Source organism: Sorex araneus, chromosome 2, assembly GCF_027595985.1.
Source record: "Sorex araneus isolate mSorAra2 chromosome 2, mSorAra2.pri, whole genome shotgun sequence".
In the NCBI taxonomy this organism is placed as follows: domain Eukaryota; kingdom Metazoa; phylum Chordata; class Mammalia; order Eulipotyphla; family Soricidae; genus Sorex; species Sorex araneus.
In genome coordinates this window covers 306,763,247-306,790,275 of record NC_073303.1, presented here as the reverse complement: position 1 = coordinate 306,790,275, position 27,029 = coordinate 306,763,247, and the positions used below count along the sequence as shown (strand labels likewise).

Genomic DNA, 27,029 nt, shown 5'->3' with positions numbered 1-27,029 from the left:
TAGATTCATTTTATGTAACTGACTCCCACTGAGCTTATCCTGACTATATGGAAATGATCTTGCAGATAATACTGATCAATTTTATACTTTTCTGTCCCCACTTACAGTGAATGCAGTTTTTTCAAAAAGAGCATTTCTTTCATCAAGTTGCATGGAGAATATTCTAATAGTTAGATCCCACCAGACATCATAGTGTCCTCCCAAAAGACAACTAAGTTAGCTCTCTAGTACATAGGTATTTTGGAAAGTAATCATGTCTCTTGACATGACAGGTCTCTGAGTTTTCTGTAATGAACTTTCTGGAGAAAGGACTATGTTGATTGCATACCTACTACGTAGTACCTGTTTTCCCATAATATTGTTATTTTCCACTGTTATATCATTGGACAGAGTGAGGGGCAAATAGTTTTGTGGGTATTTCAAAAAGCATGATTGTTGAGTGAGAATATCAGACAATATAATATAGCATTTAAACTTTAGCTGTGTAGCTTTTAGGGAACTTCCTTCCATCTCTAGTATGGGTTTTCATATGTCTTTAATAGGATTTCATGAAAAGATGTTTATGGGAATTGAAGGCCTGATACAGACTCTTGAACAATTCTTAATAGTTTAATCTTTGCATCTTTTTTAAGCAACAAAGATTCTTTGTTGGGACTGGAGAGATGGCACAGCAGGTAGAGCATTTGCCTTGCACGCGGCCGACCTGGGTTCCCAGCATCCCATATGGTCCCCCACATACTGCCAGAGTAATTCCTGAGGGCATGAGCCAGGAGTAACCCCTGTGCATCACCAGGTGTGACCCAAAATGGAAAAAAAAATTATTCGTTGTTGTTTTTTCTTAATTTATTTAGGGGGGTGCACAAACCTGGAAGTGCTTAAAGACTATTTGCTTCTGGTTCAGTGCTTGGACACCACTCCTCATGGTGCTCAGGGGAACATGCAGTGCTGGGTTTCAAACTCCGACCTCTCATATGCAAAGCATGCACAATAGCCCTTTGAGCTGCCTTCCTGGACCTTCTGTAGTTCTCTTCAAAAGAGTATGTTTTCACACTAGTTAAATGCCCAACATTTTAAAGACAGAGAAAGGAGGATGCTAAAAATCAACTTACCGGGGCCGGAGCGATAGCACAGTGTGTAGGGCGTTTGCCTTGCACGCGGCCGACCCGGGTTCGATCCCCGGCATCCCATATGGTCCCCCAAGCACTGCCAGGAGCAATTCCTGAGTGCAGAGCCAGGAGTAACCCCTGAGCATCGCTGGGTGTGACCCAAAAAGCAAAAAAATAAATAAATAAATAAAAATCAACTTACCCTATTTTCTGCTATCAGAAGAGAATCTTTTATTTTGTAGGATTTCCTGAGCTTTTCTTCACCGCATCTCTGGAGATATCAGGCACACATGTTCAAGGTCGAGCCAAGCCTCTCAATGTGCAGATGTACAGCTTTAGTATTGGCGTAGGTGCAAGAGATGAAAGTTCCCATAGATAAATCAGAGCATCATTGAATTAATGACACACTTGCTAGTCATGCCTTGTTCTTGAACATTTGTATTTCTTCCTAAATATTTTTGTTTCATGAAAACAATTCAGAGATGCTATTCCTTCTGTTGTTTTCACGTCTGTGATCTCTCCTGCCTGTGCTTGCTCACCCCTCCTTGTTCTTTTACTCTCAGTCCATTCCAGAGTCAAGGCGTTTTGGTTTTTAGAATGTCTTTGGAGAACATTCTGGGGGCTAACACTTATTTTTATATATATATAGCACATTCTTTTCTTGTCAGTAGACTCTCCCTGTCTGAAATGGGATTGGTGATTCAGATCACTAGTGGAAGAGAGAATACTTGGTGGGGGCAGGGGCGGGAGAAATGTCAGGGGGCTCTTCCCTCCTGGGCAGGGAGAGGGGTGGTCCCCTGAAAATGCTGACCCTTGTCAGGTGTGGACAAAAACAGCAGGCAGAAAGTAGACAAAGGACCAAACATGATTGCCTCTCAGTATCTGTATTGCAAACTATAATGCCTCAAAATAGAGAGTATGATCAAAATTGTCTGCCATAGAGGCAGAGGGAGGGGTGGGGTGGGGGGTGGAAGGATCCTGGGGACATTGGTGGCAGGAAATGTACACTGGTGGGAGGATGAGTGGTCGATCATTGTATGGCTGAAACTCAGAACATGAAAGCTTTGTAATTACCTCACAGTGATTCAATTTATAAAAGAGAGAGAAAAGAAAAGAAAAGAAAAGAAAAGAAAAGAAAAGAAAAGAAAAGAAAAGAAAAGAAAAGAAAAGAAAAGAAAAAAGATACAGATAAGTAGCAGAGTCACAGTGTTCATGACCCAAGAAAATTCTATTTTCTGGAAAGTCCTGGTACAAGTCTAAGATTAAAAGCCCTGGCCAGCTCGTCGGCCACCTCCACTCACTGTGTCTGTCTCCTTCGGTTTCAGGGTGTACGCCATGTACAATTCTGTGAAAGGCTCCTGCTCCGAGCCCGTCAGCTTCACCACTCACAGCTGCGCGCCCGAGTGCCCCCTCCCACCCAAGCTGGCACACAGGGGCAAGAGCTCGCTCACCTTGCAGTGGAAAGTGAGTAACGTCAAGTGTGGAACGAGTCTAAAGCCTTTAACCACTTAGCGTTACTCCAGTCAACTGGTGTCTGATGTTCTTCTCAGTCATTGTGAAATATTACGATGGTATCAAGAGTTACCACATCTTCCTATAAAAATGGGCAAAGTAACAGAAAAGGGAACTGTGATACCCAGCTTTCCCAGCTTTAGGTTTCTTCACAGAGGGACTGGCTGGGTTTATCTTTTAGATAATGGGAAATACTTTATAAGGGATATACTTAAAATATCTAAGTATAATTTTCTGAGAGTTTCATTCCTTTGAGAACAGTAAGAGACTTTAGCAAGAGGTTTTGTAAAGAAAGAGGTAGGCACAAAGTGATCTTAAAGTTCTCTTAGCTTTATTCAAGTGGTAACAAAAATAATTGATGTTTAAAACTATCGAATGTTTCATGGTGTGAGTAACATTAAAACTTCATTATATCTACTAATTAGGCCTTGGGATCACTAATTATTTTTAAGACAGAATTATATGTTTCATGAAATTCCATTTACTCTTCACTTTTGCTCAAAAGATGCTATCATTTGCCATGTCAGAGTTGTGCATTTCCGCGAAAATAGCTTGTTGTCCATCTCCATAGCAATTATTTCTGTGCTCTTGAAATTCTGAAGTGTGGTTTAAAAAATAAGATTTGTAGAAGTAGAAATAATAGCTTTATAGTATTTGGGGGAGAGCAGTAAAGGTGAGAAAAAAAAAAAAGAATACTAGGAGGGCCAGTGCTGGAAAAGGAGTATTTGATCTTTTTGTTCCTTGAGGGTAAGATTTGTCTAGGGAGCTGCCAAAAGAGCAGTTGAGAATGGTGGTTAGCAGCCATGCAGGGCTTGGGTAGGCCCCGCTCTTGTGAGCAACTGTGTTCTTGAGCCAGTAGCCAGCAGTGACTGTGTTCTTTTTTTGACAAAGACAAAGTTTCAAATGGCTTAGAATCTGAACTATTTTATTTTCCTTCCTGGCTTCCAGGGATAATCCAGGTCAGTGATTCCCTACCTTTTCAGAGTTTAACACCCAGCTAGTCATCATTAATTTTGTTCCTTGGAGCATATACATCCATTTTTAAATGTGTCCTATATATTACATGTAAGCATACATAAGTATTTCTTAAGAAAATAATGAAAGCCTATTTTGTTTGGAAAATATAAGGCATTTTCCTGAGCCAAGGGGGACCCCCTTTGGTTTATAAGGGGTCTTAGAAACCTAAAGTTGGGAATCACTGATACATAATTCTGCTTAAAAACTGGATAAAATTCAGACCTCACCAGACCCAGAACAAAATTTTCTTAGAAAAATGTTTCAACCTCAACTTTTGAACTTAATACGCTTCTTGAAATGATCCCAGAGGGATCGGGGCACATTAGGTCAAGGAGGGGGGGAAACAGGTTTGTCTCTTTGTGGGGTACACTTGATGACTATTGGGGGTGCACTCTACATTGAACTAACTTGTGGTAATGTTTGATCAGGAAAACACAGGAACTATCTAGGGCTTTTCTCCTGGGAGAAGAATATAGAGCTATCATAGGCATTATTTATCAATCAACTAGGTTGTTCATAAATTCCATCTGTGAACAGCTTTCTCTAATCTCATCTTATTATTTTTTTAGGCACCAAATGACAATGGTTCAAAAATCACCAACTACCTTTTAGAATGGGATGAGGTAAGCGTATTTTCATGGTCATCTTTGTAAGTAAGGCATCACTTCAAAATAAATAGACTGAGCAGACCTATTCTTTTACATGATGTGCTAAACTGGTAGAAATAAATATAATGCAGAAAAATGTATTATATCTATAATGCATTTATAATATTTATTTTTATTTATTATATTTCTTTATAATAAATATGCAGAAAAATGCATTTCACAGTAATTAACTAAAGTAATAGTTATTTACTGTGAAAAATGAAGATGGATATGAATTTTATATTAAGTTATATTGGCTTATTTGCGAGATGGGATCTGATCAATTTTGTAATCGATAGCCAGCCACTTAATTAGTGTTAGTAATTGATTGCTTTGTCATCTCAACTGCCCAAAGCCATTCTGCATTGATAGTTCTGATAGGAAAAACCACACTATGGGTTCGGAAGTGCAATTTGTTTTCCCATTTTGAATGCCAGGGGTGTACTTTGGCATTGCACTATCTGGAACAGTAGGACAGTAGCTAGACCGTGTGAGACTAGACCATGACAGGTCTGTCCTCTGCGGCTTGTGTCATCAGAGGACCTTGGAGGGTACCCATGATGGAGTTTCCTTGTTCTTAAGGTCACTTTGTGCTGTATGGTGGGTTACATGCACTGCGTTTCTGGCTGGCTCTGTTGATCTTCCACGGAATCTCAAGCTGGAAGTATTGATACAAAGGTTTCTAGCTCAGATTTCCCTTTTGTCCCAGAAGCTCTTAATTCCATCTGTATGTTTACCCTTTGCTTTATCTTTTTGTGATTGAACAAGCCAAGTAATGATTTAAGAGTGGGAAGTGGGGAGAAATGAAAGTTGTGTGTAACTTCAATTTAAGGAAATTAAAAGATTGAAGACAGAGATTATACAAAAAGTGACTTGTCAAGTATAAAAAAAATTAAAATAAAATTGTATGAAAGCGACCTTCATCACTTTCTGCAGAAGCATATTTCCTATCTGCATTGTATCTGAGTTGCTAAAGTCCCAAAACAAACTCTTTTGTTCTTAGAATCCTTGTGAGCAGTTTCTGAGTGCAGATTGGTGAAAGCGCAATCTTAGCCAATGGTTTTACAGAATACATAAGCTTCATTTAAAGATGGCTTGTTTAGGAAGTGAAACTACCCCAGTGGCCTTTGGAGAAAGAGATTTTTTTTTTTAATTTTAAATTTTTTATTGAGTCACCATGTGGAAAGTTACAAAGTTTTCAGGTTTAAATCTCAGTTATACAATGCTCGAATACCCATCCCTTCACCAGTGCACATATTCCACCACCAAGAATCCCAGTATAGCTCCACCCCGCACCCTCACACCCCTAACCCCCCACACCCCTAGCCCCCCCACCCTTAGCCCCCCGCCTGTGTAACTAATAAATTTCACTTTACTTTCACTTTGATTGCATTCAATATTTCAACAAAACTCACTATTATTGTTTGGAGAGTCTCTCCCCTAAAGTCAGACCTGCTGAAAAGGAAGCATTAGATAATTTGTTTTCCATTGCTGAGGATGAAGAGGTATGAGGTCGAGTGACCACTCTTAGCGGCCTCTCCATTTTGGGTTTCTGTATTTTAGTATTTTAGTAACTAAGTCCAGAGAGATATCTGCCAGAAGTTGCATCATTGCCAACTTGTACTTCTCAGTTACATTATATTCCACATAGAGACTCAAGAGAGTTGGAGAAGAACGTGGCTGTCCTACATATAAGCTATCATAACATCTGCCTGCATTTTCTTCATTATGAGGGTCCGTGAGTCTTACAAGTCTTTCTGACTTTTGTGTTAGTGTATTGCACTGACTATCGTTTCTCTCATGTTTAAGATTTTATGTCAAGAACAATTTATCAGTAAGCAGGGTTTTTTTTTAAATTTCAGATAAACTTTCAGAATACAATGTGTGTGTAAGTGTGTGTGTGTGTGTGTGTGTGTGTGTGTGTGTGTGTGTATGTGTGTGTGTGGGAGAGAGAGAGAGAGAGAGAGAGAGAGCACTCTCAGAACACTCTGTGTGTGTGTCTGTCTGTGTTTGTATTTTTTGCTGTTTCTGTCTTGGATTCTGGCCTCATGAGTTAAGTAAGGTAAGAGAAGGTAGAGTACTTGAATAGGAAACCTCCAAGGAAAACCCAGGTGCCGCAGGAAATGGTAACAGTGACTCAGTTGTTGGCTTTCTTCCCTTTGAACATGGATTGAAAGTATCCTGGTGTGGTGCCTGAGGGAAATATGGCCCAGCCTCAGAGGAAACAGAGGGGCCAGGTCTGATAACCATTTATAATCAATGGTGACTATGAGGAAGTAGAAACCACAGAATGCTCAACTGTTTGTTTTCCTTCTGCCTTTTATAACTTGCCTTTTTTAACTTCAATCTTTTTCTTGCCCCTCTGTTAATTCTTCTGATTTTTCCTTTCCTCATTATTTTTTCTCCCACATACAAATTCCTGCCAGAGTTGACTTTGGAGAGGTTAAGTCTCATGGACAGTAGACAGTATAGGAATCCTCCTGCTTTCTGTGCCTCGATAATATCACCTTCTGAAAGAAGCTTCAGACCACAGCCACTGTCCAGTGCTCTTCAGGAACAGAGACTCCCTGGAAGTAGAGACAAAGGGGAAACCCCGGAAGCGTGTTTTAGGAAATGTGGATCATGTTGGAAGTCTCAGACCCAAGGCTTGACTCCTCTGTCAGCTTGTGTGCTTTTATTTGCACCGTCTCGAATCTGGTAGTAAAGACTAGATTGCCCCATGTGGCAAGAGATTATTTGAGAGTCCTTTCCTCTCCTGCTTGCCTGTTCATTTATTAGCTAGTTTGGTGTCGATAAAGATGACATAGCTCCTGGTGCCTCGACACTCAGCCTTTTCCTGTGAGGGAGTCAGAGCAAAAGAAAGATCATGGCCTTATTCTGCTCCCTTGAAAAGCTAGTAGATGCTCTTCTCTGCTGAACAGACACCAGTGGCCGGGCCGGGTGCTCTCCAGTGTTTCTTCAGTAGGTAACATCTTTGGTCTGTGTTTCCCCCTCTTTTGACAGGCACTGCCCTCTGGTTTTCCTGGCAGTGAGACCGAGAGCAGTATTAGTCAACTCACTCTTGCCCATTCCCTCATTTTCTAGAGGAAAGTTGCTGACAGAGCAGTCTTGACAGTTGTTTCTGTTAGTCACCCTCTTGGAAGCAGCTTAAGTGGTGGATTTTGCCCACATTCCCTGCAACTCACGTCTTGACTTCAAATAAGAAAATTATATGTATAGGAAACAACATCTGACAGCAGGTGGTGTGAGCACGCAAGGCTCTGGTTTTTCCTTCTGAAACCTTCTGGTACTTCCTGGAGCCAGGTGTACCTGTATAAGCAGCTAGTTTAGCCTTGCTTTGTTGGTAGAGTTCTATGGGAAAACAGCCAGGATGCTTTGCTGGAGTCACTTGCATGTACTCGAATATATGTGCTCATGCCCACACACTCTCAGTCCAGAGCTCTCATCTCCCAGGGTGTCTATCCCTGCAGTACACAGATAGCCTTTCAGTTGGCCAAGGGCCTGTACAAACAAACTTTAAAGGATGGGAGGATGGTGGGATGCTTAAAAGAGGAAGTTACCCCTTGGAACGATGCAGGTACCACTGGCACTATGCATCATGAAGGCTGGTACCTCCCGGTGCCTCTGCTCTGGCAGCTGGGCTGAGCATTCTGCCCTGGGCAGGGTAGACCCATCCAAATAGATCCTACCATTAATATCTGGGTGTCAGCGAATTTGTTAACACCATAAGAAAGTACTGGTTAGAGTTCCAGTATTTTTCCTTTTTTATGGTCCAACTTGTAATCACCATACCTGTAAGGCAATTAGTATAAAAATTTGAAAGTTGATAAAATAAAAACTCAGAACATCAAACTGGGGACACTGGTGCTGAGAAATGTACACTGGTGGAGGGATGGGTGTTGGAACGTTGTATGACTGAAGCCTAATTATTAACAGCTTTGTAAAGATATATCTCACAGTGTTTCCTGAGTAACACAAAAGAATTTGTTTAATAATAAAATCTTAAAAAAAAAAAAGAACCCAGAACATCAAGTTTGACTGTCAGGCCTCTTAGAAAAATTCTTTTAGAGGACAAGGCAGGGGCGGAGAGACGGTACAGCAGTTAGGGTGCTTGCCTTGAAGTGATTGATTCAAGTTTGATCCCCCGCACCCATTATGGTTGCCAAGCACCACCTGGAGTGATCCTTGAGCACAGAGCCAGGAGTAAGCCCTGAGTACTGCTGGGTGCCCCCCACCTTCTGTGCTCCTCCACACAAAGCAAACAAGGAGGACAGATTGTGATGCAGAGAAGTGGACAAGAACCAGAGACTTCCTCTGAGGTGACCTCTGGAAGTGCTGATTGGTCTCTGAGCAGGTGTGGCCCTGGGAGACAGTGAACAGGGAGCAGATGCCTGTTCACTCATGGCCCTGAACACGTCCAGCTTTGCTCCCTAGGAGCCACTGGGAAATGCTCATAGTTCTTCCTCCTTTTCTCCATTAATAATTGTAAGTCAGGGCCGGAGAGATAGTACAATGAGTAAGTAACTCAGCTTGCATGTGGCACACCTGGGTTTGGTCCCCGGCACCACATGTGCACCCCCCCCCACACACACACACACTAAGACCACCAGGAGTAATCCCTGAGCACTGATGAATGTGACTCAAATAACAACAAAAAATGGCAATTGTGCATCTCTTAATCTTTACGTTACTGGTGAAGTAACTCTTGAGAGTGAAATGGTAATAGGAAACTAAAATGGAAGGCAGAGGGGATGCTGACTCCCCCTCAAATAAATTCCTTTGCAGAACTCAGGAGTGCTGTAGCCTTTTTCAGCCCATGTTGCTTTTTGTGGTGACTCAGGTGAGCTATAGCGTGGCACATGGAGCCTAGAACTCGCCCTACATGTGTATGGCTTTTCAGCCACAGTTTCCCTTCTTCGAGAGACCCCACTTACTGAGCAGCAGAGCAGAAGGCCATTTCCAGGCGGATTTCTTCTTGATTAATAGAGGAGGCATCTTCGCACTATAATCTCTCTCCTGTACCATGTTCATTATAGTCATTCAGAAGGCTGACCCAAAAGCAGGCCTGTTTTGAGCAGATGGTGGGGGTCACGGCTTTGGAGCATTGGGGGCCATCCCCTCTAACGCTCAGGACTACGCCTGGCACAGTGGCTACATGCAGGGAAGCCCCTTGTGCCCTGTACTGCGTGGCAGGCTCCAGGAAGTAGGTCTGAAGCCTGTGGTGAGGTCCTTCTTTTAGGCTCTTGGTGTTTCGTGATGACTTAAGAACAAACAGAAAATTCCCACATGAGTTCATTCTTAGTTTAATCCAGAATTACAACTATGAAAAAGGGCTCGTGACTTTTTAGCAATGAAACAGTGCAGGGATGTTCTATTTCTCTGGGCAGGAGTTCCCCTGGGGATAGGCTGATGTCAGGAGCCGTAACCTCAGCTCATGCCACTCCAAAGCTAGTCCCTGTAACCAGCCCTCTGCTCCCTCTGGGTGTCTTTTCTGCTAATGTGTCTTCTCTGCTTAATCCAGCAATACTTACGTGTAATGGGGCAAATATTGAGGATATCGAGGCCTCTAGATTATTGGCTTTCAACTTTTTCACATCTGTAGACCACTGAAAGGGTCTGCTGAGGAATGAAAATAAGCATTATTTCTAATAAGAATGTTGATGTAGCAGTGTTTATACTAGTATGCTACATGATCAAATGCCTCATGTGCAAGTGGCAGTAACTTTTTCACAGAGCAGCAGGAAGTTCGTGCAGGCTGCTCTGGGGAGGGCTTTCAACAAAAAAGCATTAGGAACCTTTGATTGGCTCATAAAAGTCTACCCTGTTACTTTTAAGAAATGGTGGTTTGTTTGGTTTTTTTTTTTGTTTTGCTTTTTTGGGTCCACCTGGTGATGCTCATGGATTACTCCTGGCTCTGCACTCAGGAATTACCCCTGGCGGTGCTCAGCGAACCATATGGGATGCTGGGGATCAAACCTGGGTCAGCCACATGCAAGGCAAACGTCCTACCCACTATACTATTGCTCCAGCCCCAAGAAATGGTGGTGTTTTTTTTTTTTTTGTCCTCAGACACTTTAATCAAAGGGCAACCTTCCTAATCAAACAAGAAATTTTTTCCCTCCATTTAAAACAACATGAGTTCTGGAGCTGGGGAGATATATCTGCAGGCGTGATGCTCACCTTACATGCAGCAAGCCCGGGTTTGATCCCTGACACCCCATATGGTCCCTCAAGTCAGCCACAAGTAAGCCCTGAGCACAGTCGAGTGTGGCCCCAAAACAAAAAAGCAAATAAATCACATGAGTTCTGTACAGGAAGTAGTTATAAAACCTTGTTGTGAGATCTGCTCTTAAATACTGCTGTAATTCATGCTGAACTATCATGTAACTGATGCCGTTGTAGCTAACAACACTGCCAAGGCAGGTCTCCTAAAGAGCTCACGGAGAGGGTGTGGTGGAGGGGCTTCATTCTGATGCTGAGGATCTGCTGAGAGACCTGGATTAATAGTGTCTGCGCTGCCTCTCAGGACTCACACAGGGAATTTAAGCCTCAGCCTCCCCACTGGACAAGTCCTGGCAGTTTGCCCGCAGATGGCCCTGGGCAGGATGAGTAGCGTGGACAGCAGCAGGTTTGGTCTGGTGACTCTTTCAGGGATTTTCCTTACATGTTAAGGTCTGTGGTAGGAAAATTCAGCAGTCTGGATCATATGGAAGAAATAGGACATTCCTGTATCAGGAACTTAAACAAAAGTCCTAAGGTTTCTGGTGTGAACTAAACAAAAACAGATGTTCATGCTAAAAACAGATGTTAGGTGGCCTTAGCTGAGCTTCCAGACACAACATGGAGGGAACAGATGAAAGAAACAAATGACTTTGCAAGAACAGGGCGCTCCGAAGAGCCACCTTCACATGTGACTCAGCTCGCCCCAAAAAGAGTTTCACATCTGGTTTTCCTGGTGACTAATGAGACAGCAGAGCCTTAGAGCACAGTGGGACTAGGAAGGAAGTGCACTGTAACACTGTTGTCCTGTTGTTCATTGATTTGCTCAAGTGGGCACCAGTAAGTCTCTCCGTTGTGAGACTTGTTGTTACTGTTTTTGGCATATCAAATACGCCACGGGTAGCTTGCCAGACTCTGCCATGCAGGTGGGATACTCTCGGTAGCTTGCTGGGCTCTCCGAGAGGGACAGAGGAATCGAATCTGGGTCGGCCGTGTGCAAGGCAAACGCCCTACCTGCTGTGCTATCGCTTTAGGAAGCGTGTTTTGAAATAGTACAGAAAAGGGCAGCGGTCATCTTTGGGGGCCAGGAGCAAGCCAGGCTGTGCTGGGCAGTCCTGCTGTGTATCCCTTCTGTATTGGTGGGGGCGAGCTCCAGAGAGTCACGGCTGACAGAGGAACCAACTCGGCTGAGTTAGGGAGCTTAGTCATTGGTATGTTCGTCCGATTCACTTTAGTTTAGGTGTTCGATCACTAGCATGGACAGTCTTTCCGGAGTGTGACATGACCCCCATTACTGGCACGGATGGCGCTGGAAGCTTAGTGAGCCAAGTGATGTAGTAGGTTTTGCAAAATGATGGCGATTGCCCCTCCCTGAATGCAGGGGACATGTGAGGGTTTCCCACCCCATCCCTCTTTAGCTTACAGAGCACTTGGGTTCTGGGGAGACCCAAAGCAGGTTCTCACCCTCCAACAGAATGTGAAAGTCTAAGTGGACATGTTCAGCGAAGGTGCTTCTTCGCCATACAGGACTAATGCTGCGCATTCTAGAGGGTGCCCGTGGGGAGAACGGACACGGCTTCCCAGGCGTTGGGCGTGGTGGCTGTCAGAGACCATCTCGCTCAAGCTCTACAGGCTGAATCAGTGACCTGGTATTAGGGCAGAATTGTAACAGTCACAGACCTTTGCTGCCACATGGCAAGGGCTGGGTCAGGGGTCGGGGCCGGGGTGTGGGGAAAGGAGGTGTTAGGAAGCCGGGGGCCAGCTTTGTCCACTGGACGTGCTATTGAGGAAAACTTGGCTTGGAAGGATCTAGTCATTCATAAAGTTTCCCCAGGTACCCAAGACAGGGGTGGTGGCCTGCCGGGGGCCCTCTTTTTAGAAAACTCCCATCCCAGGTGTCCGCCCGCTGGGAAAAGTTTTATTTCTGTAATCATGTGTCCTTTGTGTTCAGGATGCTGGGGTTGGTTCTTATGTGTCTGGGCAGCAGACTTCATGGGGGAGTTTCTAAATAGGACTAAATTCCAGTTCATCACTTTGGTCCTTGGCACTCAGTTTATCAGCATGTGTTTGTCATGCTTGTTGATTGGGCCCTTGGCTGCAGGGACAGACCAAGTGCACCTATACCTTGGCTCAGTCATGACTAGAACAAGCAGCAGCTTGTTCAAAAGTCACCTCCTCCACTGGGACGGTCTCAGCAATCAGCCTGGTTAGAGTCCCTGAGGTCAGGTAAGCCTTTCTATTCAGAAGGACCTAGAGGAAAATGATGTTTGCTTTTAGTGGGTAGGCCCGGTGATCTTCCTTGACTAACAGGTAGCCATGCCTTTTCTCCTGTAGAAAGGACTAGTGTGTCATTGGCTAATGCATGCAGTTTTTATTTAGTAACATGCAACCACACACTACCCCACCCTCTTTTCTTACCTTTGAAAGCTCTGTGCCTGAGTGTTCCAGAACAGGAAAGAGGCAGCACGGGGGGGAGAATGAGGTTTGGCACAAGGAACTTCTGACTCCACCCAGATGTGAGGGTGCCCCCCCCTCGTTAGGATCCCCCTCTTATATACGGTTATATCAAGCACATACATGCTCTTTTATTCCTAAAGCCAACATTTGTCCTTGATGTTGCCTATAGCCAGCCAGTGCTGGAACAATTTCTAAATATAGACATACTCGCAGACTAAATCTTGGAGCCTGGCAGTAGTTCAGCTGGCCAATGCAACTGTATTTTTTAAATTTGATTTATCTTCGCTGTTCCTGACAGGTTGAATTACTCTGTTACAGAGTGTGCCCAGCCCAGAACTACTCGGTCCCTGTCTGGATCCTGTAGCTGTGGCACCAGGACATGGCGACTGATAACCAACTTCAGGTCACTTGTTTAGCAGAGTTATCAGACTTGGTCACAAAAGCAAAGGAGCGTGTGATCCACGGCGCCATCCGCCAAGAATAAGTCGCAGACCTGAGAGCCCTTTCACGGTGTTTCCTAGCACCCAGGCACTGGCTGCTCTTGTTCTTGTGCCAGGAATGAAGCTGTCAGAGAGAGGATCAGGAAGGACCATTTCCAATTTATTAATTTGAAGGCAATTGAAAATATCAGCCAACTTCATCTGTTACTGCCAGCACTGGAAATGCCAGCTTCCGGGGTTGTTAGTGCCAGAGTAATTGGAAATGTTAGCCAGAGGAACCACATTCCCGGAGTCTACAGAATTGCTTCTGGCAGGCGGGTACTGTAGCCTGAGCTAATTGGGGTATGTGTGAGTGGAACCGGCCTTGAGCATGTTGAGTTCCAGGAAACCAACCCATTTAGAAGATCCATTTTTCCAAGTACTGAGGACAGATTTATGAAGACATACATAAGATTACAAAGGGGGAAACTTGTGCATCTGTCTTTTAGTGACATAATTTTACAGATTTAACACTGTCCTTACAAACACTTTTAACTTCAAAATTATTTGTATTTTATATACTCTTTTTTGCTTATTTGGGTTTTTTGTTTTCTTTTGGGGCCACACCTGGCAGTGCTCAGGGCTTTCTGCTGGCTCTGTGCTCAGTAATCAAGGCTGACTTGGGAAACAATACCAGATGCCAGGGATCGAGCCCAGGTTTCACAGAGGGCAAGTGCCCTACCCACTGTACTGTCTCTCTAGCCCCCAAATTTACTTTACATATAACCAGATCCAGAAACAAACTGATTTCTGCACTGAAACTTTATCTTATCCTGTAAACTGCTACCCAGAGAGGCTAGAACCTGATTATCTGTGAAGATCCTTTGTAGGGTTCATTTACTTACTCCCATACCCTCAGTCTATCAAACTTCAGTCATCCCCAGTAGACTGTTGCATGTCTTTATTTAAAAATCTCTCAGGCTAGTCAACAACTTGAGATAACATCATTAAAATCTTATTTTAGTGTAAGGTATCATTCTCTAAGATGAAGCGATTTGATGGTTGTTAATTTTTAATTTTCTTTGGTCCTCCTCACCTAGGAATTGGCTACATTTTTAACTCCTACAAAAATAGTTTTAAAACATCTAAAATGACCTTCCTCTCTGTTGGATAGCTTGGAGGGAAAAGCTCTGAGTAGAAAAGTGCCTTTTGTTCAAACATACATTAAACATTGAGTCTATGTACCCAAATGCACACTTCGTTCCCCTTCCTCCTAGCTAGTTGGTGCAAGGGGAATTTGTAAAAGTTTACTTCAAAACTTCATACTATAAACATTTGTAGATCAAAATAGATGGGTGTAATACTGCATAACAAGTGGCCTCTCAAAAAGTAATGGTTAAAGCAGGATTTCTCAGAACGGTTGATTTCCCGGAGCAACTCAGGAAGGACCCAGCACCCCAGATGGTCCCCCGAGTCCCACTAGGAGAGATTCCTGAGCTCAGAGCCAGGACTAAGCCCTGAGCACAACTGGGAGTGTTAAAAAATATATAAACTGATAGATTAATTGATACACAGCATCATAGTTATCTTGATCTCCAAATTTCCCATTAAACAACAAAATAATGTTTGGTAAGTCATATCTTCTCCAACCCCCCTTTGGAAATATCTTTGTCCCTGAGGTGATTAACACATCTTGGAAACTGTTTTCAAGGATGAATCATCCTCTGCTATGTATCCGTGAAAGAGGCCCCACATACTTCACCCAGGCTTCCGTCTTCCTCCCCCTCCTCCCCGCCTTCCCAGGGCTGTTCGGTTTCACAGGCCAGCCAGAAGTTGGTGGTGGTCGGCAAGTTTCAGAGTTGAGAAGGAACCTTATAGAGAAGAACATCTGGACTCCGATCATCATTAGGACATAAACCCCTTTCAAAATAAGAAAATAGTAAGGGGACCGAGAAGAACAGATGTGAGCAGTGTCCAGAGCATTGTGTAAGGCCAGGATTGCCCCCCTCCTCCCCTCCCCCCTACAAAGGGCTGACTATTCTTAGCATGTGAATTTAGAACTGGAAAAGAAAAAACCTTATTCACCAAAGATTAGATAAGTGAGTTTACCTAGGCCAGGTGAACCATGCAGTAGAGTTGCAGTAACACCAGAGGTCTGGGCTGAGACAAGCGAGCCCTGTGGGGTTTGTCTGAAATACATCTTGGGCAGTGCAGGTTTGCTCGGTGGGAAAAGAGAGGAGGTCAAGGCTAAGCTGGTGCCTGCGGCTGGGAAGGACTGGTCTGACGTATGGCCTACCCAGGAGCCAGCACGCTGGCACATCAGCGCTTTCCTGGAAAGCGGTTTTGACCAGGAGACAAACTCCTGGGCTCTGGTCAGGAAACAGTTCCCTTTGTCTCAGGGCGCACAGTTCTGAATTGACATGCTCAGGCTAAGTTTGCTTGTGGGGTGATGATAGATTAGTAAGGATTGTGCAGTCAGCTGAGCAAGAAGAGGAATACTGGTAGAAAGGCGGCAACCCAGATTTGTGATACCTCACCATACCCCAGATGGAGTGCCTTCATTTTGATCTGCATATAGCTGGTCTGTACACCCAAGGTCTTTTAGTTCTAGTAAAGATTAACCCGTCCTGGAATGAATTCCGTGTGTGCTGCAGAAACACGCACTTGGGCATGCCCAAGATTATGAAATGGAAACAAGCTCCAGTGAACCCGAAAGAAAATCTCCCTTTTGGCTCATGGACACTGGCAGTCGAAGTGAGTTCTGAACCCTGATGGAGGTTCTGGTGCTTTGGGTTAAATGCAGCCCCATGACGAGGTGTGTTCCAGAGTGATTCAGGCTGTGGGTGGAAACCCCCTTTCACCTCTTTCCTCTACTTGAAGTGCGTTTCCTTTCTTCCCTTTCTCTGAGAACATCACAGGTTAGTTCTGATGCTGATATCCCGAATGACAGAAAATCAGGTACACTGCACGCTCATGTTCCAGCTGCCCTTTTGGGACTGGCCGTTCCTAGGTCTCCAAGCCCTCTGTGTGACAGACCCCAGGGTGGGGACCCTCAGTGTTCCTGCCAATGTGTATGATCCAAGAGCTAGATGATGCAAGCAGGTCTTAACGGTGTCAGGAGATTGCACCTTTTTCTTTGGGCCAAGCTTTCCTAAGAAATTTTGCATAAAGCTGACATTAAAATACTAAAAAGTTTCCTCTGCAGGCAATGTGAGTCTATACTAACTATCTAAGTAACCCCGTGTAATCAAAATTAGACTTTATTAGAAATGGGAACAGGCCTCATTTTAGTCTCACAAATTCATTGGCTAATAAAATATGGCGGTTATGATATGCCATCTGTTAAAGCGTCACTGAGAGTAACAGCTTGGCTGAACTAATTTCTGATAAACAGTGACAAACATTCACATTGTCGTTTCTGTCAGTTCATCTAAATCTTGCGGTCTTCTAAAGCATTGTACTTGGGGGTAGGGGCGTCACAAGGGCCCGAACCCCAAGCCTCACACTGGCAAGGCAAGCATTGTGCTGGGAAACTACATCCCCGCCCCAAGCTTTTTTTCTTTTTCCTTAATCCTGTCTCATCTGCCCATATGAAGAGCCGGACTCGAGTTTATTTGAGTAGTCTTCGTAAATCAGGCTTCCTCCTAATTTACAGATTTCATCTCACCTCCTGTACCTTGAACGTGTGTTTACTCCCCGGGTCACCTGAGCATCCAGCCCAGTATGCCATTCCCACGCTGACTTGCCTGCTCTAGCGAGTATTTGCACTTTGGGGGGCTTTTGTAAATACTAGCGTGTCACTTCCCAGATACCCTGGCTTTAAACTCATGCTCAGTATTACCTTTCATTTAAAACACTCTATCTTGTCTAAAATAATTCTCCCACCTTCTTTTCTCAATTTTTGCTTTTCCTCCACAAGTTCTAGTAATTTACCAATTTGCCTTCTTTTTGCGCTCTATTTTTTATTTTGCTTATTTCAGCCTTCTTTGTGTCAAGTATATGCACTCCTACCCTTCGGGCTCGACTGTTTCTGAATATCATTGAGTCAAAGGTTCCAGCAGCTAGGTGTTTCTACATGTTCTTAAGGCTCACAGACATTTGAATGCATCCTAGAAGATGTTCCAATGGAAATTTGGCACGCTTTGTCTAAACAAGTTGGTGTTTGTTTGGTAGTTGTTCCTGATATACTGAAGTTTAAAAAAAAAGAAATTAACATTAGCAGTATTGAAAACTGTTTTGAAGGTCACAGAATGCCTCATTCTCAATTCTTGAGTGAGCCCCAACATTAGAGAAAATCATAGTTCTTATCATGAAGCCCCCTCCCACTCTTTTAATATTTTTTTAATCCTCATTTAAGCCACAAACAGTCTGGTTTTTATGATAGTAAGCAACAGACTGACTTTTATTTGCTGGCTGTAGTTCTAAGCACCAGAAATGGCCAAAGGAGACCAAACAAAGGAATGGGAGAAACGAGGCATTGAAGGGGAGCCAACATCAGGTTTGGAAAGGATGAGGCGTCCCTGGCGACAGGATGTACTGTCCTTGCACTGTTTACTCCGAGCTCAGAAATAGAGGCGGAAAAAAAGGTATATCACGCTACAGACTGAAATGGATACACAGCCTACCAGGGCGAGCAGAGAGCATAATCAGATGCCAGGGTGATTATGCAAATATATGCATAAATGAATTTTCTATGAATAAATCGTCTGCAGAAGCCACAAGGAGCACTCAAGGTTAAAGCAAGCATTGTGCGTGGTACACCCTGTGCAGTGACTTGATTCAAATAGCAGCCCCCAAATGTTCCATTTTACTGCCTTTTTCTTCCCATTGTTATTGCTCCGGAATGTCCTTTCAGCCTTTGAGAGGCTGAACCTTAAGATGATTGTTAGTGCCGCTCCCCCTTGCCTGAGGACAATGCCCTGTTGTGTGGGGTAGTGTGAGTGCAAGGACGGTTAGCAGGAGATGAGCTGGCTCAGTGGCTGTAAAGGTGTTAACCCTAGTTGGCACTTGAAGCTAGTTCTTTCTGTATTTGTTTTGTTTTTTGTTAAACCTCGCTGGACCTGTGTTATAGTAGCATTCAGAGACCCACTTGAAGGAACGAGAGTCTAACATTTGTTTAGGAGACAAATGTGCTTTCTTTGTTTTTTATAAAATAGTTTAAGAACCTCTGGGACTGGAGCAATAGCAGAGTGGGTAGGGCGTTTGCCTTGCATGCAGCCGACCCGGGTTCGATTCCCAGCATCCCATATGGTCCCCTGAGCATTGTGAGGGGTAATTCCTGAGTGCAGAGCCGGGAGCAACCCCTGTGCATCACCGGGTGTGACCCAAAAAGCAAAAATTATAATAAAAATAAATAAATAAACTAACTTAAAAAAAAAAAAAAGAACCTCAAGCCTACCCCTGAAGGCCTTGGGCCCAACTGCCGGAGAGAATGTTAACATTCATCAAATGTTATGGAATATTTGTCATATAAAATGCTGATTGGAGTCTTCCATGCCCCGGAGCATGGCATAGGGCAGTAAAGGTTTTTTTTTTTTTAATCAGTCTGTAAAAAGAACCTACTGAAATGTTCCCTTAATACCTACCTTGAGGAGTTTGAAGCATTGTGTAAGGCCAGGCAGGCAGTAGAACTATATTCCACCTCCTTGGGCCTGTAGAGTGACTGCAATGCCTGGAGACGAGTTAACCCAGGCTTCCCAGAGCTTGTCAGACATCCTGTTAAACTCTGCGGACATGAAGCTTCCAGACTGTCCCCCACACCGCCCTGGGGAAAGCAGATGTGCCTAGCTGAATCACAGCCACGTGCCCTGCTTGAGGGAACAGGGAGAAACAACTCCCCATTGCCGGAATGTGCACGGTGGGGACTGGCCTGGTGACGGCCAGGCAAGACTCGGGATGGGGCTGCTGGGCAGCTGAACTGCCATTGCCTAGTGGTCGCTGGGAAGGCCTGGTGCTTCCTCGCTCGCCCTGCAGCCTCGGTTGCCCTGGGACTGCCAGCTTACCTCCTGGTTGCTGCGGCTGAGCATTTGCACCAGCCCAGATGAGGAAGATGACCTCAGAAGTTGTGATCCTTGGGGCTGGAGCAATGGCACGGTGGGGAGGGCGTTTGCCTTGCATGTGGCCAACCTGGGTTTGATTCCCAGCATCCCGTATGGTCCCCTGAGCAGTGCCAGGAGTAATTCCTGAGTGCAGAGCCAGGAGTAACCCCTGAGCATCGCCGGGTGTGACCCCAAAAAATAAAAGAAGTTGTGATTCTGCACGTGAGTGTTGCCTTGTTCGCAGCAGGACTGTTTTCCTTGTGTTAAGCAGAAGCCACTTTAGAGCTTCCAGCGGCAGAGACAGTTCCTTGCCGTGGTGCTGTTGTGTGAGGGACATATGTCAGTGTTAGAGATCTGTGCCATGGAAGTGCCCCCAGAAGCTGGCTGCTCCATCCTCTCATGGCTGTTTCCTGATCAAGCATGTGTATGGTTCACTGTTTTCTTCCAGGGGCGAAGAAACAGCGGTTTCAGACAGTGCTTCTTCGGGAGTCAGAAGCATTGCAAGTTGACCAAGCTCTGCCCGGCAGTGGGGTACACGTTCAGGCTGGCTGCTCGCAACGACATCGGCACCAGGTATGGCGTGTCCTCGTCCTCGTGCCGCTCAGCGTGTGTGTGGTGATTTGGGGTCTTTGGCCCACTGAGCTGAAGGCTTGGATTCGTCCCTGCCTCCACACTATGGCAGTTTGAGGTTTGAGGAGAGCAGATCCTCCTCAGAGGGTGGACAGGGTGAGAGAGGACGTCGAGGGCAGTTTCAGAGGTGACGGTGTCTCCAGGCGGCCTCTCTGCAGTCTCCAGCCTTACCACCAAGGCCATGTGAAGGTGTCCTGGGAAGCGAGGCGAGGCTGCCGCACGCCCTTTGGGTGGACTGCCTCTGGGGGTTTGAGTGTCTCAGATCTTGGGCCTTTTTCTCTCATGACTGTAGCCAGCTGCTTATTCACTCGCCTTTTTCAGTTATGTATCTTTCCTGGACCCCCCCTCCAAAAAAAAATACAAAAGAACAGGGTTCTGGACCTAGATTTTCAGAGCGGACTGTTGAAAAAAATAACCGTAATGTTGAAGGTCCCTATTGTCCCAGATAGTATAAAGGAATTGGAAGCCTGGACCAGCTTTAAAAAGGAAGGTACCGCCGAATATATTTGTGCAGTATTGATTGCACCCCATTATTAGTGCTCACACTGACGTGCGCCCAGAGCCTTGTGACATGTCACCTGAGGCTTTATTTAGGGGGGAAGAAACTGAGAGTGTTTCCTCTGTAAAGTGTGCTCTCCCAGTAGTTAGGTACTGGGGAGAGAAACCGGGCCTAGGGACAGTGGTGGAAGGGGAAGGCATAGCACGTCCCTGTCCGCATGACTGGCTGGGCAGCGCGGTGGCCCCTCCCTCCTCTCCGAACAGCCAGGAACCCCCAGGGTGCTGCTGAGCGTGTCTCACTGGGCTTCCTTCTCCACAGCGGGTATAGCCAGGAGGTGGTGTGCTACACCTTAGGGAACATTCCTCAGATGCCCTCTGCGCCACGGCTGGTTCGAGCGGGGGTCACATGGGTCACGTTGCAGTGGAACAAGCCCGAAGGATGCTCACCTGAAGAAGCCATGACCTATACTCTGGAAATCCAGGAGGACGAACATGTAAGTGTTTGGGATTTTATTCCATCACGGTCCTCTGTCAGTGTTGAGCTCGGGTCAGGACAGGGCGCCATGAAATCAGATTCACCTCCCAAGTTCGAAACCAGACTCTTAAATTCCACCCCGGCTGTGAGTGTCCATCACTGACATCACCATCCTCTGGGTGGGGCGGGGGCAGAAACCCAGGAGACATCCTGGATTCCATCCGTAATCAGTTAGGAAATCCTTTGCCATTTTCCTCCACAAATTGTCCAGAACTTGAACCATCTTGTAAGAGTCCCTCAGCTACTCCCCAGCCACCACCCACGGGCATCTCCCCTGGACAGCCCAGTGCCTCTTCCGTGCTCCAGGCCTCGTAATTACTCTGCTGGGATCTATACCTGCCGACAGCACGGGCACTAAGGAGCCCCCTCGGGACACTCCCCGGTCCTCCTCGAAGCCTGAGCTCCTCAGACACTTCACAGATCCTGCCTGGTTGGGGTCACCACTGCTGCCCTGTCCTGCCATGGGGTCTCATTAGCCACAGGTCTGTGGCATTCCTGACCTTAGGACCTTTGCAGGCCTTCCACTCTTGGCCAGCGCCCGGCCATTGTCTTCCCTCACCCCCCTCACTTCTGGGTCACTTCTTTGGAGCCCCTCTCCGACCCCATCTATGAAACAGTGCCCACAGTAGACTTCCTGAGGTGACAAAAGTGCCATAGCATTTGTACTATCCAGTGACATGGCACTTAGGCCACGTGACTGTTGAACACTTGCGATATGGCTTGTGGGCCCAAGGCACTGAATTTTTCACTGTACTTAATATAAGCTACAAGGGCTGTGGTGTGGCTCCTCAGTTAATCTTTGCAGGGGTAGAAAGCAGCGCCTCACCGGCTCCACCTCTGTCCCCTTCCCCAGATTTCTGTTCCTTCATAGCACCTGACACCAAACAAGAGGGCTTTTCCCATCTCTTTCTCTCCCGGTCACGTCGTTTCTCATAGGTGAGACTTTCCCGGGCACTGCTGAATCTAGCTGGGGGATAACTGAACTCGTCCAGGTTTCGATGAGAGGGTGGCGGTTCCTGGCTGGATGTCTGATTGAGAACCAACTAGATGAGTTCCGGTATCGTCAGCTCTCAGTGGTTTATTTCTCTGTCTTCCCCGTCTCAGCTGTCCTTTGTTCTTTGGCCAGAAGGGGACACTGTGTGGTCAGGACCCTCGGCCACAGTTTATTGCAGGCACATTGCAGCCCGACAGTGCTGACCTCCACAGAGGAGGCTTTCTCGTGAATAAGACACTGTGAAGCCAAAGACACACTTTCAGGACGCACCACGTAGGATAGACACTGGTGGCTAACTTCCTGTTCCAAAGGGCTTATTGAATAAGCGGAAAAAGTCTCCTCTTTGGGACAAACGTGGGAGCATCTCTTCCAGAGCAAGTTCCCACTGTCTCCAAGAGAGAACATTGTTCTCCTTCAGATGTAAAGCTGAAGCCGACCCGGGAGAAACTGCAGTCGAGCTCAGTTTTCTCTTCCGACAAGAACGCTTCCCACAGCCCCTGGGCTCCCCTCAGCTGCTCTCTCTTCCAGGAGCAGCCAGAGCTCAGGGCGGGTTGCTGATGGGAAAAGGCGAGATTTTTTTTTTTCCTTTCAATCCTGCAGCCCCAGGTATTTCATGCCCAGATTTTATGATACTGATGTTTCTTTCTGGCTTTGCCTTTTCAGGATAACCTTTTCCACCCAAAATACACTGGAGAGGATTTAACCTGTACTGTGAAAAGTCTCAAAAGAAGCACACAGTATAAATTCAGGGTGAGTCAGCCATCTGGGTACCTGACCTGCTGGAGGATGAAGCTCTTTTGCTCTTCACCCGTTGACCATTTCACATGGACTCCACAGTATTTCACACTATGTTTAGGCTCACGTCACTTTACATTTTAAAGGAAAACCTATAAAACACACACCCAACTTGCAAGTTTCCAGTCCACTCTGGAGAAAGAGAACTGTCGTAATGTGCTGTAATAAATTGTTTTCCAGCATGGCCAGATGCGCTCGCCCGGGACCACCGGCCCACCCAGTGCCCCGCCTCCACAGCACCCCTCGCCTTCCTCGGCCTTTGAGTCGTTTCGAGTCGTTTCGTCTGTGACTCTGCTTTCTCGATGTTTCTGTTCACATCCTCCCCCCTCACTTTCCTCTTCCATTTTCTTACCAGCCCCTTTCCTCTGGGGCTGTGCTTTGGTCATTTGCTGCGGTCGTCGACCCCCTCACCCGTCACGCCACGCCTGGCCTTCACACCAGCACAGCCCTCAGGGTTGGAGCTGAAAGGGCAGAGACAGCGGAGCAGCCCCGGGCAGGGGGAACGCTGCTGCCACCTGCCACCTCCTGACTTAACGCTGTGCATTTAGAGAAGTGAGGTCAGCTCCAGATTCCTGCGTTCTCCAGTTTGGGGACCACCTGGTGTCATTTGACAGAGTAGCCGCTCAGATAGCTGTCCGGTCACCAACTGGAGTGAGTGTGTGTGTGTGACTGCTTGAGAGTTTGGAGGGTTTTGTTCTGTTCCGTTTTGAAATCCGTTGCTATGACAGCGGAGGGGCACTGCTAGCGCGTCTCCACAAGGTGGCGCTGCCTCCCTCCTGAGCGCCCAACGTTCTTTGCCTTGGCTTCCCTCTCTCCAGGAGCCACTAGGTGGTGACATACTTTGTTTTGTGTCTTCTAAAAAGAGGAAAAATGTCTTTAGCCCAAACCCATCTCCTTCAGGTGTGTAGAACAGAAGGGCTCTGTGAGGGGGGAAAAAATGACAAATCAGGAGGTGGAGGTGGTGCAAGAGGAAAGGTTTGTCTGTGCGTCTGAACCGTGTGAGTTTCTGGGTGCCTGAATCTCGCTGTGTTTCCCCAAACCACCATTGGTTGAATTCTCCTCTCCCAAGCATGTCTTCTCATTTGTGTTACAGCTGACCGCCTCCAACACAGAAGGGAAAAGCTGTCCCAGTGAAGTTTTGGTTTGTACGACAAGTCCCGACAGGCCCGGACCCCCAGCGAGACCCCTTGTTAAGGGGCCAGTCACGTCTCATGGCTTTAGTGTCAAATGGGGTAGGTCTCGCCACGTTTCTTTTTCATGAGGGGGCAGGGGAGTCTGGGACCCTCCCGGCTCTCTGTGGTCAGATCCCTCCCAGCGGGGCTCAGTGGGTTAGCGGCGTGCAAGGCAAAGCACACTAGCCAACGTCCTGTCTCCCCTGCTTTCCTCACAGGTTTTTATTCCATTTTCATTAGTGTTAGTGGTTTGAGGGAGTCTTACATACTCAGAATACGAGTAGGAGCGCCTCAGAACTCTCACACTTGATAAAATGTACTATTAGAAGAACATCTCATTTACTTCATGGCTTTTAGCATTATATGTTTTTCCTCCTTTATCTTTAATGTATTATTAAATTTGAATGGAACAGTCTGATCCTCTTTTTCAAGAGTGTGTCCTTGAAAACTGGTAGTTATTCAATATAAAGCTTGACATAAAGTTGATATAGGGAATAAATTGTAAAAGTTATGCCATCCTAATTAATCAGACTTGTAGAATGCTGGTTCTAATGAATTAGGAATATTTTAGTTTTGGTATGTAAACAAAAGCCTTGAGCTTCAGCACTTTTCTTTTTAAGTTTGAGGTTTATCGTATGGTATTCAGAATGTCAGGCAGAGAGTATACCATGTGAATTATTACAGTTAAACTAGATGCTGTTAGTATGATGATTGCAGTCTGTGTGAAACTTTCACGATGAATATAATTATCACTGTCATATAACAATAATTACTGCCTTAGGTCAGAGCAATAGTCCAGCCGGTCGGGCACTTAACCTTGTAGAATGCAGGTTACAATGAATTAGGAATATTTCAGTTTTGGTATGTAAACAAAAACCTTGAGCTTCAGCACTTCTGGCATAGGGCCAATCCAGGTTTGATCTCTGGCATCCCATATAGTCCTTCAAGCCTGCCAGGAGTGATCCCTGAGCACAGAACCAGGAGTCTGATGTCTCACAGACAACTGACTTGGGTTGACCCCTGGCACCACATATGGTTTCCCCTAGATAGATCAGGAGTGACCCCTTAGCTCACGGACAGAAATAAGCTTTGACCACAACCAGGTGTCACCCCAAAACCAACAACAACAATAATAATTTTTAAGGGGGGACGGCGGAAAGCTAATATAGTGGGTATGATCCTTGCTTTGCATGAGACCAACTGAGTTTTGATCCCCAGTACCACATGTGGTTCCCCAAGTGTCACCAGGAGTGATCCCTGAGCAAAGCCAGGAGTAATTCCTGAGCACTGCTGGGTATAGCCCAAAAAGCAAATAAATGAACATTCTTGAACTGTATATGCATTCATAAAAATATCAGATGAATGAACTGAGTATATCTCTAACTAAAGGTGGCCACCTAATCGTAGAAGTAATTTCTTTATTATTTTACAAAATTCAAATGCACAGTATATTTCTACTCAGAAAAGAAAATTCAGTAGGCACAGAATTTGCAGTAGGCAGAATACCCAAGGTTTGCAGATCCCTAGAGTAAACAAGAACTCTTCCTCAGCTACCAGTTTGTTACAACTTCTTTTGATTCATAACTCTAGTTTTATATCAGGTTTACTTAGATATAGCATTTGCTTAGCACCAAATTGTGGTGGAACAGATTTGCTGCATTCCGGTGTTTTATTTATTTCATCAGTAAATTTTGTACTTATTTTTCCTTCTCTTTCCATTACTCAGAGCAATCTGTCCACTGATATTGTAAGTGAAATTAAAATTTCTGTATTTGTTTTTCCTTGTATAAAGATGATGAAATATTGCAGAACAGGTTTTAGAATTCTCACAATAAACTTAGTGACATAATTCTTAGATCTTTTCATTGGTTTTCATTACATTTCACTAAATGCTGAGACTTCCAGCTTTAATAACTTTGAATAATCTGATACTACTGAAGCTTCCTCTAGTTTTTCAAGAAAGAAGTTGGGTGAACTACTACAATGTGTGTGTTGTAGGAACAATTTAAAAATAAAAAGCAATATCTTTTTATAACTAATAAGACATTTGCTCACTTTCCAGATCCTCCAAAAGACAATGGTGGTTCAGAAATTCTCAAATACTTGCTGGAGATTACTGATGGAAATTCTGAAGGTAACACTTTTGGAAATTGTTTTAGACAAATCAACTAGCAATCCCTGTTTTCTGATATGGTGAATATCTGCATAGTACGTGCAGTCAATCATTAATTCTAGTGATAGAAGCTATTATAAGAAACCTTAATTAGATATTGATGGTGTTTATCTTTTAAACAGAATTAGGAGTCTTCTTGGCATGGACTTTTTATCATTTTTTTTGTTTTCTGTATAATTTCCCTAAGCCAGAGATTCTAATTTTGTTTAAGAGAGAATCACCATCAATTAATGAACTAATTGACTCAAGTTTTTAATGCTTTCTCTGGAAGTTTTCATAAGCAGACAGCGTCAGAAGCATCAGCAGGGAGGATTAATTGAATAAAATAAGTAACTTTCATAATCTGAGTCCCCATCTGAGTGTTGACAAAATGGCATCATAGTTAGCTAATGACAGCATTGCCCTTTCATAACAAGTTCACAGATTGTCCCTTCCTGTTTGCCGGATTTCCGAGTCAGCTTCCATATTCATTGCAAGTCACAGTATGTAGGTTAGAGTGGGACACTGAGAGATCCAATTTCTTAGATGAGCTTGTGAAAAATTCCTTAGATCTTCTCTCAGTTAAAGTTCTTGGGCTTCCATAGGAATCAGTCATCAGACCTTTAGAGGTGCCATGTCTCAGGAACTTGAGCAGGCTTTGTCTGCAGGAGGCCTGGCTTCAGCCCTGCCACTGCCTAGTTCCTCTCCCCATGCACAATGCTGCGTGATCCCCAAGAACTCACCCACGAGTAGCTCCTGAGCACCATCTAAAGTGCACCGGAAACATTCTGTATCTGACCAGCCTGGCAGTCACAGGAACCGTTAGTTTTATAGAAAG

General features: G+C 45.1%; 1 protein-coding gene across 3 annotated transcripts in view; it reads left to right on the top strand.

Annotated features, from left to right (window-relative positions):
- FNDC3B (fibronectin type III domain containing 3B) overlaps window positions 1–27,029 on the top strand; it is a 362,568-nt gene that overhangs the window by 276,519 nt on the left and 59,020 nt on the right. For 2 of the 3 annotated variants that reach the window (XM_055128349.1, XM_055128350.1), the window contains exons 10-16: window positions 2,432–2,570; window positions 4,205–4,258; window positions 19,864–19,988; window positions 20,863–21,037; window positions 22,736–22,822; window positions 23,961–24,099; window positions 26,102–26,173. In XM_055128349.1, coding sequence (XP_054984324.1) covers window positions 2,432–2,570; window positions 4,205–4,258; window positions 19,864–19,988; window positions 20,863–21,037; window positions 22,736–22,822; window positions 23,961–24,099; window positions 26,102–26,173 — 791 coding nt within the window. The remainder of the gene's footprint in view (window positions 1–2,431; window positions 2,571–4,204; window positions 4,259–19,863; window positions 19,989–20,862; window positions 21,038–22,735; window positions 22,823–23,960; window positions 24,100–26,101; window positions 26,174–27,029) is intronic. The other variant, XM_055128351.1, reaches the window with a different exon arrangement.